Source organism: Microtus ochrogaster, chromosome 24 (genome assembly GCF_000317375.1).
Source record: "Microtus ochrogaster isolate Prairie Vole_2 chromosome 24, MicOch1.0, whole genome shotgun sequence".
In the NCBI taxonomy this organism is placed as follows: Eukaryota; Metazoa; Chordata; class Mammalia; order Rodentia; family Cricetidae; genus Microtus; species Microtus ochrogaster.
In genome coordinates, this window is record NC_022024.1 from 36,075,197 (window position 1) to 36,086,139 (window position 10,943).

The 10,943-nt window shown below is 43.1% G+C and overlaps 1 protein-coding gene across 1 annotated transcript in view; it reads right to left on the reverse strand.

The window, feature by feature from the left end:
- Nucleotides 1-397: 397 nt before the first annotated feature.
- Nucleotides 398-10,943, reverse strand: part of Cry1 (cryptochrome circadian regulator 1) — a 53,730-nt gene continuing 43,184 nt past the window's right edge. The window contains exons 8-13 of the mRNA XM_005358253.3: nucleotides 10,332-10,483; nucleotides 9,868-10,070; nucleotides 9,681-9,773; nucleotides 2,186-2,239; nucleotides 2,007-2,114; nucleotides 398-1,003 (exon numbers count right to left, since the gene is read on the reverse strand). Of these exons, the coding sequence (XP_005358310.1) occupies nucleotides 2,011-2,114; nucleotides 2,186-2,239; nucleotides 9,681-9,773; nucleotides 9,868-10,070; nucleotides 10,332-10,483 (606 nt within the window). The 3' untranslated portion in view covers nucleotides 398-1,003; nucleotides 2,007-2,010. The remainder of the gene's footprint in view (nucleotides 1,004-2,006; nucleotides 2,115-2,185; nucleotides 2,240-9,680; nucleotides 9,774-9,867; nucleotides 10,071-10,331; nucleotides 10,484-10,943) is intronic.

Below are 10,943 nucleotides of genomic sequence, written 5' to 3' on the forward strand. Positions count from 1 at the left end.
TATATATACATATATATATTATGGTATCTATAAAGCAGATACTGTTCTCTTTCCCATTTAAGATGGTGAAATGAAGATGGATAGGTAAGCTTTTGCCCACTATCTCAAAGCTAACAACTGGGAAAAGATAGGCTTTGATTTCAGAACCACACTCTTAACTGCTGCTCACACAGCCTTACAGTGACAAAACCCTTTATGTGATACAAACAATGAGATTTCAAATCTTTAAGATAGTTCTGAAAAATACCAGTTTGCTAGATTGATAATACTTGCTCTTTTATTCACAATGGTAACATGTGGCTCTGATTATCTGTGTCTGTAGTCTGTATCACGTGTCACACAATTCTCTTACCCAGAACAGAATGAAAAGAGACACCAAGTACACAAGATTCCATATTTGCATATACTTTAATAACAAAAGCCACTTTAGCTATAAATGAACAAACAAATGGGGAGACAGAAAGAAGTGAGCACACCCAGTCCTGAGTCTGAGCAGCTGCACACGGCTGTGACACAGAGGCATTGTCCACCACTGGATCTCATGTATTCTCTAAAGCATTATTATCAAACACTGCAAAATTAGGTTAAACAATGATGTCAAGAAAAATGTGTCCTAAAATTTTAACAAAGTCTTAAGAAAGTCTAAAAACTTCCCATTTTCTTGCAATGGCTCTCAAAACTTGAGTTTTATATCAGAATATCTGTTAACTTTAACTTTTACCATACATGAAAAATTATCAAAAATATACTGATGAGTCTATACTAACTGTGACTATATTTACATTAAGCAAATCTTTTACCAAGTTCTTTATATACAAATTAGCACTTGTCCTATGTGATATTCATTAAAAAGTTAAAAACCACAGAAATGTTATTAGAAATAATATGTTCAAAATCTAACTGCTTTCCACAAATGAAGGACATTTTAAATAATATAAGTGAAGCGAAGTGACTTCCCGCCAATCTCAGGTGCGCCAGAACTCCTCCTGCTCCTGTATGCTTTCTGTGATTTAAAGGGAAAAAAAAATCAATTAAAACTTCTGCAAAGAATTAGATAATAAAAAACTGATGAGCATTTACTGACTTTAACTTCAAGAAAATTATAACTAGGTAGTATAAAAACTATGTGATAATGTAAACAGCTTAAGATAACCAAAAGTATGAAAAATCTTTCAAAAACTGGCAAAGTAGCATGCAAATTTTTTTAAACAAACTCCAGAAGTACATCCATCCATCCATCCATCCATCCATCCATCCATCCATCCATCCATCCATCCATCCATCCATCTATCTATCTATCTATCTATCTATCTATCTATCTATCTATCTATTGTGTATACAGTGTTCTGTCTCATAGATGATTGTGAGCCACCATGTGGTTGCTGGGAACTGAACTCAGAACCTCTGGAAGAGCAACCAGTGCTCTTAACCTCTGAGCCATCTCTCCAGCCCCAGCATGCAAATATTTTTAACACAAAACAGAATCACAAATTTAATTAAATTGAATGTAGTACAATTTTTGATACTTCTAAAAAGGCTCAGCATTGCTTAAAAAGGAATGATGTAGGTTTCAGAACCAGTACACCAGAGAAGGCAGGGGCATGACCTGAGCATATGATGTATCTGTGCAACACTAGCACGCAGGAAGATGACACAGAAGGATCACTGCAGTATGGGGCTAGCCTGTGCATGTGGTCACAGGTAGCCTGCACTAAACACCGAGACCATGTCTCAAACCTCTTCCCTCCTTGATGATCAATGTTGAGAGTAAAGGTTTAGAGAGAGCATATTAAAGTTACTGAAATGAGCGGGCTCCTGTGTTTTAGGCTTACAGTCACATCTCAAGAAAATCTTGTCTTTGCCAAAACCACAGTTTTTCAAGTTGAAACACAGCAGGTTCAGGGAGCGGTACTCCGAGTGCAATGCTGCCTCCCGTTCAGCCATTAACTGGGTTATAACAGCTGCATATGCATCCCAGAGACCAGACCGGCTCCCCAAGTATTTACCACATCAGTGACTGCTCTGCCGCTGGACTTTGGGACCAGCACTCTGTGTGTCCTCTTCCTGACTAGGGCGCTTCCCGTTGCCGAGGCTGGGGCCCACGGAGCTTCTCCCTGGACATGTACAAAGGCATGTGAGGTGGGCCAGGAGCAGGGTGCAGTGTGCCCGATTGCTTCGTCCTTACCTTGCTGACCGTCTCCGTGAGCATAATGCAAAATACCACTTCCTTGAGAGCAACCTGCATTTCAAACAAAAGAAAATATCTAAAAACCCAAGATGTATATTTTAAAGACTTTTTTTTATTTTTTAATATTTGTATTTAACTTTTCTCAATCTTAACTCTGAGCCAGAAATCACATCTCAAAATCCAGAAAACTGAAGTTGAGGCTGACCACTGACAGTTCAACTACTGGTGGTACTTTATTTTTATTTTGTGTGTAATGTTTACGTGAATGTATTGTGTGTGTATGTACATGTCATGTATGTGCTCGTATGTATGGAGCAGAGGTTGTTAGGTGTCTTTCTCTATGACAGGGTCTTACACTGAACGCAGAGCTCACTAACTGGCTGACTGGATGGTCCGTGGGTTCCAGATATGTGTAACCACACCTGGTTTTTACATGTGTGAGCCTCTCATTTTTTTTTTTTTTTTCGAGACAGGGTTTCTCTGTGGCTTTGGAGCCTGTCCTGGAACTAGCTCTGTAGACCAGGCTGGTCTCGAACTCACAGAGATCCGCCTGTCTCTGCCTCCCGAGTGCTGGGATTAAAGGCGTGCGCCACCACCGCCCGGCTCATTATTTCTTAAAAGGTTTATTTATTTTCTGTTTAGTTATGTGCTTGTATGTGGGGATGGCATATAAGTGCAGGTGCCCACGGAGGCCAGAGGCACCAGAAGCCTATGGAGCTGGAGTCACCAGGCATCTGTAAGTCACCCAAAGTCTATCAGTTCTGGATGGTAACCGGAATCGTGAACAAAGCACATGGGCACCAGTGAGAACAGATGCCCTTCCTTCAGCCCTGCCGTCCTGTCCATCTCCTCTGTCAGAGCCTTTAACTGTATTTCACTGGAGACAGGGGAATAAGGATCTCCTGACGAGAGTTAAACAATTCAGGTCACGAAGACAAGACACAGACATGAAACAGTTCCCTAAGCAATTTTATTAATGCTTTCAAAATGAAATTGACTTCCTAACACAGGGGAGCTTTATAAAGTCATTTTTTTTTGTCATTGTGGCCAGGTTATGAAAACTCTATGCAAGCCAGATGTAGTACAGTCCCAACACTAGGAGGTCAAGGCAGGAAGACTGCCGCAAGTCTGAGGTCAGCCTGGCTTACACAGCAAGTTCCAGGCCAGCTATGACAAAATAGCAAAACCCTGGTTAGTGAAGAAATAAACAAATGTCAGAAAGACTACTTATTTCTTTTTCCCTTTTATTGAAAATAGATTCTTTTCTTATACAATACATTCTGATTAGTTTCCCCTCCTCTATGCCTCTCAGTTCCTTCCCACTTCCCCTCCCCTCTGGATCCACTCCCTTTCTCTTTCTCATTAGAAAGGAACAGGCTTGGGCTGGAGAGATGGCTCAGAGGTTAAGAGCATTGCCTGCTCTTCCAAAGGTCCTGAGTTCAATTCCCAGCCACCACATAGTGGCTCACAACCATCTGTAATGAGGTCTGGTGCCCTCTTCTGGCATGTGGGCATACAGGCAGAATATTGCATACATAATAAATAAATATTAAAAAAAGAAAGGAACAAGCCTCTAAGAGATAACAACCAAACACGACAAAATATAATAAGATAAAACAAAAACAATCACATTTCTCGACAAGGAAACTCAACAGAAGGACTCAGTGAATGTTTTAAAAAGAGGGCAGGGATTTGGAAGAGCATGTGTGAGGGTGAGGGACTGGAGGAGAGGGAAAGGGGGTGAATTTGATTAAAACATTATATGCATGTATGAAATTCTCAGATTCTGGAAAGATGCATTGAAATTGTAGTAAGTCTATATTAAATGGAACTACACAAGGCATCTTTTCTGCTTTATATTTTTCTGAGTTTTCTACATTACACTGAGAATTATTATTTTATCATTCCCCCTAAAATGAATCATTTATGCCTACTGTTCACTATAGGCCTATGTGCAGTCTGGGAAAAGAGCCTGTAAAACGCCTTCTAACACAGTTACCTGAATGGCTATGGTGGTTAACACTGTCAATATGACAGGGTCAAGAATGACCTAAGACACAAGTCTCTGAGCACCCCACCCTTGTGGGCAGCATCTTCCCATATGCTGGGGCCCCAACTGAATAAAAGGATACAGCAAGCTGAGCAGCACCCATCACTTGCTTTTCCACCGTGGATGTCACGTGACCAGCTGCCTCTATTCCTGCCACCATCGCTTCCTGGTAATGGTAGATCCTATCCTTGACTATGAGTTAAGATAACCCTCTCTCCCTCACATTGCTTTTGTAAGATACTGCTCACAACACAATGAGCAACTAATGGCTGAAAATGTAGTTTCCAGTTTTTGTTTTTACATTAATAAAAATTACTTTGAGATGTATGTGTATGTATGTGCATTGTGTTGTATATATGTGGCCTGTGTGTGCTCACTTGCATGCATGCATATGTACCTGTCTAGAGGTTACTGGTCAACTTTTAGGATTCCTCCTTCTTTCAGTGGGTCCCAGGGACTGATCTAGTTCATAAAGCTCTGGGAGAGAACAGCTTCTGATTTTTAAACAAATCCAGTTTCCTATAAGATCTCCTTTGCAAACAAACACCAAACCTGCCACCTGTTTATCATGTCCGTAACCCCAGCTCCCTGGAGGTAAGATGAATTTGAGGCTGGCCTAAGACCAACTGCCAGACTGTGTCAAGTAAGATAGGAGGCAGAGCAGGGATGCAGCTGAGGTGGTAGAGCACTTGCCAACATGAAGGCAACCCTGGGTTTAACCCTCAACTCATAAAAACTAGGCACGTGGCTGTAATCCCATCACTTGGAAGGCAGAGGCAGGAGGATCCCAGAGTTGGAGGCCAGCCTGGTCTACAGAGTGAGTTCCAGGTCAGCCAGGGCTCCACAGAGAAACCCTGTCTCAGAAGAGAGAATGGTTCTTGAGCTTAGCAGCACAAGTTTATTACAACCATGACTTCTCGTTCAGATCCACTTCACCTGAACACATAGAAACAACTGGTGTGGGAAGTCCTGTCATGTGTTGTTCTACTGGTTAGTGAATGAATCTGCTTCGGCCAGTGGCTTAGCAGAATAGGACAAGGCAGGAGTTCCAAGCAGATAGAGGAGGAGAGAGTAGGCAGAGTCAGGGGAAGCCATGGAGCTGCCAGAGGAGAAAGGCACAAGCTGCCAGCCAGAACCTTGCCGGTAGGCCAGGAGCCTCGCGGTAAAATATAAAATAATAGAAATGGGGTAAGCAAAGATGTAAAAGCTAGCTAGCAATACTGGTGATTAAGTGATTGGCCAAGCAGTGATTTAAATAATATAGTTTCTGTGTGATTATTTTGGGAGTCTGGGCGGCTAGAAAATGAACAAGCAGCCTCCCCCAACAAACAACTGCTTATAGGAAATTATATTATCAGTTAATCAGTTTTCCAGATGCTAAGTTCATTTCCCTAACTCATATTTTAAAAAGCACTTAAAATGAAACAAAAGCATGCACACTCTAGAAATAAGATGCCAACCATACACGTGTCTACCGTGAGTCTGACGGGCACGGGCACACTACTTATCTGGCTGAGGTGACTCAACTGCACAAGCAGGGCTCGCCGAGGAGAAAGGCTCTCCTTACTCTCCCATACAGCGCTACTTTGAACAACTTACAGCTTGAGTTCTTGCCACATGAGCATACATTAGTGTCTGCCTGGCTGGGCGATGTATGCTCAAAGGCAGGTGGAAGGACTGCCCCAGGACATTCTGAGATTTCTGGGCAACAATGACCGGAGAGTAAGCCGGCTCGGAAGATCAGGCAGTAAGTGCACAGCACTGCTGCCCTAACCCTGAGGGCTGCCAGCAGCAGGTGCATCTCGGTGTCACTGGATTCATCTGTTTTAAGTAGGCCCAGGGCTCTGTTTTAAAGTTAATTTAGCTCTGTGCAGCCACAGCCACGCTTCCTCACGCCCACTGCAGACACCCTCAGTCCAGAGTGAATGCTAACTTACACCTTACTGTAAAGCAGGGCTTCTCAACAAGGGGCTGCAACCCCTTCGTCCAAATGATACTTTCATGGGGGTGGTGCATAAAATCATCAGAAAACACAGATTATGATTCAAAACAGTAACAACATTAGTTATAAAGTAGCATGAAAATGATTTCATGGTTGGAGGTAACCACAATATGAGGAACTATCTTACAGGGTCACAGCACTAGGAGGGCTGAGAACCACTGCTCTAAAAATAACATTTGCAAGATGTTATTTTTCCTGTCTAGCTCACAGTGTTTTTGAGGTCACACATGTGACACATGTTAACATACTATTCATTCTTTTATAAATAACATTTGATTGCATGGGCACACAAGTCAAGTTGTCACAATCAGTTGTTAGCCTGTGGGGAACGTATGTTTTCTTCTGGGAAACTAGTTTGGACTGGGATTTGGGGGCTACACAGTAAATTCATGCCTTTTCACACTCTGCTCTCTCTCCACAGCTTCCAGGGTTTTCCTCTGGGCACCTGTTTTGTCTTTTTCACAGCACTAGAATTTCTCCCCTACTCTAGCAGGCATCTAGGAACCATCTTGCCCCAGTCACTCTACATGGTGTGTGTCAAGCATCACCTCACAACACTTTCAATCTGCACTTCTCTGACAAAGGTAGTTTTTTATTAGAAAAAATGTATCAAAAATTAAATTAAAACTAAATCAGTTTGGTACTAGGAACAGGAGGCAGCTATTTCACTCTGGGTCTATAGCTAATTTCCTGAGTGTAAAAACAACAACAACAAAAGAGTTATTTGCATTTCAGAGAGTTAGAATTTTCCAGTCATTAAAAAAAAGGAAAAAAAAGCAATCCCCCAAAGAGAGCTGCCTATTACCTCAGAGGTAGAACACAACCCAAACGCCACCGAGAGTCATGAACTTGGATGAGCCTTGTGGCCCACAGAAAGGACAGGGGCTGGGCATGAGCAAAACCCTAGAGATCTCCCCACAACACGTTAGGAACCAATTTCCTCCTAAAATCATTGCAGGAACCATCACCCTGGGGAGTCTGCAGAGAACCCCACACCCATAATTGTGTTAAGAATCATTCTATTATATTGACAGAGCCTACCCCACACCCAAATTGGCTGTTAATGGAGAGCTATCTGTTAGCGGAACCCGGCACATTCCAAACTATCTAGAGAACTAGGTGTGTCATCTAGTTGTGACCTCCTGGCCACGTGACCAAAGAGAACCACGTGACCAACGTGAACCACGCAGCAAGAGCCCAGGCCCCTGTGCCCACCCCCCAACTCCTTACCCTATATAAGCTGTACCCCATCTCTAATAAACGGAGGCTTTGACAAGAATCTCGCTTAGCCTCCTTCTTGTCTCCTAGCTCATATCTTCCAGATAGTGCCTCTCCGTGACCCTGGAATAACTGACTGCAGGGTGGGTTACAACCCCTAGACTGAGTAGCCCACCCAAAAGCGGTTTACAACATACGTGTCTAGCTCTAAAACGTTTTCGTCTCCACCTGACAATTAAAACACTGTCAATCCACCATCTTCTAAAAAAACTGGCCCTAGGTTTGTCGGCTCTCAGGGATTCCTCCCTTGCACCCACTCAACCAGTGGCTGGAAGTGTGTGTGTGTGTGTATGTGTGTGTGTGTGTGTAGTTCGTCACTTTTCCTCCTCTATACTTCATTTAGACTGGAAGTACTATGTAGGTTGTATATTCTGCACGTCTTTTAAATGTTTCAGAGAATGAGCCCAAGAAACGGTGTAGGCAAACATTTACACGAATATAGTAATTTCATGATTAATTCTATCCATAAAAATGATCTTATTTTATAAATTCATGAAGCAAAAGGAGCTCGCTTAACTTGCTATCATGATTAGATTTGGGTTATCCCAAACAAAGTGGACTCGGGAGCACTTGGAGCCGACCGGGCCACCCCTCTGCTTCATGCCTGTCATCACAGTGCTCCCCAGGGGTTGTCTCTCACACTTGTGAGTTGAACAAGAGATCTGAAAGACTTTCAAAATGACACACCAAGACTTCCTTCCAAGGAACCTTTCTGAAGTGGACCTTGGCAACTGTTTGGGGTTGGGTCATGTCCCAGCAATGAAATATTCACCCCACAAACAACGCATACAATTCCACACCTGCAGAGGAGGTGGGAGAGAGCTGAGAGCGGCTGTACAGTCCCATGCAGTTCTTACAAGCTGGGAGAGCTTGGCTAAGCAGCCTACCCTTCCAAAGACGGTTTCCTCAAATACCAAGTGAGGACCCCACCACTCACCCCATGAGATCACTGTCACCACGGAGCCAACCCCCTATTTCCCGGTGCATGACTGGCAGGAAAAATAGGTTTTTCTTCCCTAAAAAATAATCCTACAAAGACAGCATAAATGTGGCTTTTATACAGACATAGGAACTTTCTGGTTACAAATATTTACTTTTTAAAGGGATTTTATTCTCGGATTGTGAAAATAGCTCAGTGTGTAGAACACCTCCTCCCAGCATGAAAACTCTGGCTTTAATTCTCAGCACCACAAAAAAAGAAACAAAAGAAACAAACAAAAAACAGAAAAAAGCTTTATTTTTAATACCAGCTTAGAACATGTACCTAAAAAGAAAGCACTTCTGAAATGATGCTTTCTTTTGAATCTAGTTACTTGGCCTCATGTGATTTTTGGCTGTAACTTTAGAAAACTAATATAATGCCTTAAATTTCCAATATACACTGACTTTTAAAAAATACAGATACCTATTTTCAATTTATGTTTGTCTGTGTCTGCTTGTCTTTATGCACACAGTGTGTGTGCAGGTGTCTAAAGAGGGCAAAAGAAGGTGTCGGATTCCTGAAGATGGAGTTACACACAGCCAGCTGTGAAGCATCTAGCATGTGCTCTGGCAACCTGACTCGGATCCTCTGCAAGAACAGCAAGTGCTCTTTTTTAGATACTACTGTTACATACATTTAAAATTACTAACCACCATCACAGACAGACTTTGTAAGAACTCGTGTACAAAAGCATGAGGCAGCCATGTGACAAACCCTTCAGCTACTCTCGCATCTTTAACACGTCACCAATGGACAGAGGGGACTGTATTATGTGTGGTAGGTGGAATGTGATTGGCCCCAAATCTCACAGGGAGTGGCACTATTAGGTGTGGCCTTGATGTAGTAGGCGTGATCTTGCTGAAGGAAGTGTCACTGTAAAGGCAGGTTTTGAGGTCTCATATATGCTCAAGACACCACCCAGTGTCCTGCAGGCCGCCATGCTCCCCACCATGATGATAATGGACTGAACCTCTGAACTGTGAGTGAGCCAGCCTCGATTAAATGTTTTCCTTTGTAAGAGCTGCCATGTCATGGTGTCTCTTCACAGCAACAAGAACCCTGTCTAAGACCCTGTATGCACATATGGACATAAACAATCCATAATTTCATACAGTTTCTAGCAGTGATGCTTATTCCAGTAAGGCCACTACACAGTGCAGCATAGAAACTTCTTACTTACTTCCTCCAGTGCTGCAGCCTGGGACACTCTCTCCAGCATAGCCCATGAGCCCTCCATTCCCATTCGGATTAGAGGGGACCGAGGCAAGAAGACCTAAAGGGGAGAAGACAACATTTTCCTATTAAACTTACAACTACGGCAAAATCCAGCGACAGCTGCACAGCTCAAGGAGACCAGCCAAACATACCTAGCCCTCGGTACCGGGAAAGCTGCTGATAGATCTGCTTCATTCTCTCAATATTCAGGCGGCTTGCCTCGGCGTGGTTCACCATCGGCTTGGGGTAATTCACTCCTATTAAACATTTGGCGACCTTCTGGATACCTTCGGGTGCGTTCCAAGGATCGTAGATGTACTTTGCAGGGAAGCCTCTCAGAACAGGCAAATAACGTCTTTTGGGAGAAGAGATGTTTTAATGAACTGCACATTATAACAGAACATGAACCATGAGTGACACAGAGCAAAGCAGTATCACTTGAATGACGTGTTTACTCTCTCTGCTATTCATCAGAATTCAGAGAGGAGCCTGCCTTTGCCTCCTGGGTGCTGGGATTAAGAGCGTGTGCCACCATGCCCCTAAGTGCTGCATAAGCAGGAAAAGCTCTCCTTTGGAGCAGCTCTTTCAAACCGTACAAACATCACCCTTGCCTTACCTGATATAGTCTCCATTGGGATCTGTCCTCCTACCAAAACCAACAGGGCAGTAGCAGTGGAAAAACTGCTGGAAAAAAGAACTACAGGACAGCCACATCCAACTTCCAGCATTTATGCTCCAATCTGCATCGAGCAGCAATTCTTCAAAGACCTGCAGAAGTAACAGTAACCAATCAACATTTTTAAGGTCACTGTGGATTAAAAGACAAGAAATCTGAATAGAACTGTAAAATTAAACATTACAAAATATATGTTCTAACAAGCAATTTCAGGGAAAGAATATACTGTAAATACAGATTTCCGGATAGAAATTACTTCTATAACCGTGAAGGTTGAATGAGAATGGCCCCACCGGGGAGCATGTACGCTAGTGCACGCGGTCTGTAGTTGGTGAAACTGTTTGGGAAGGATTAGGAAGTGTGGCTTTGTGGAGACAGTGAGTCATTGGCAGTGGAGTTCAGGTTTCAAAAGCCCACTCCATGTCCCATGTATGCACTCTCTCTCTCTCTCTGACCATCACGACAGGGAGCATAGCAGCAGGTAGGCAGGCACGAAACTGGAGCAGTAGTAAAGAGCGTACATCTGAGCCACAAGTACAAAGCAGAGAGAGA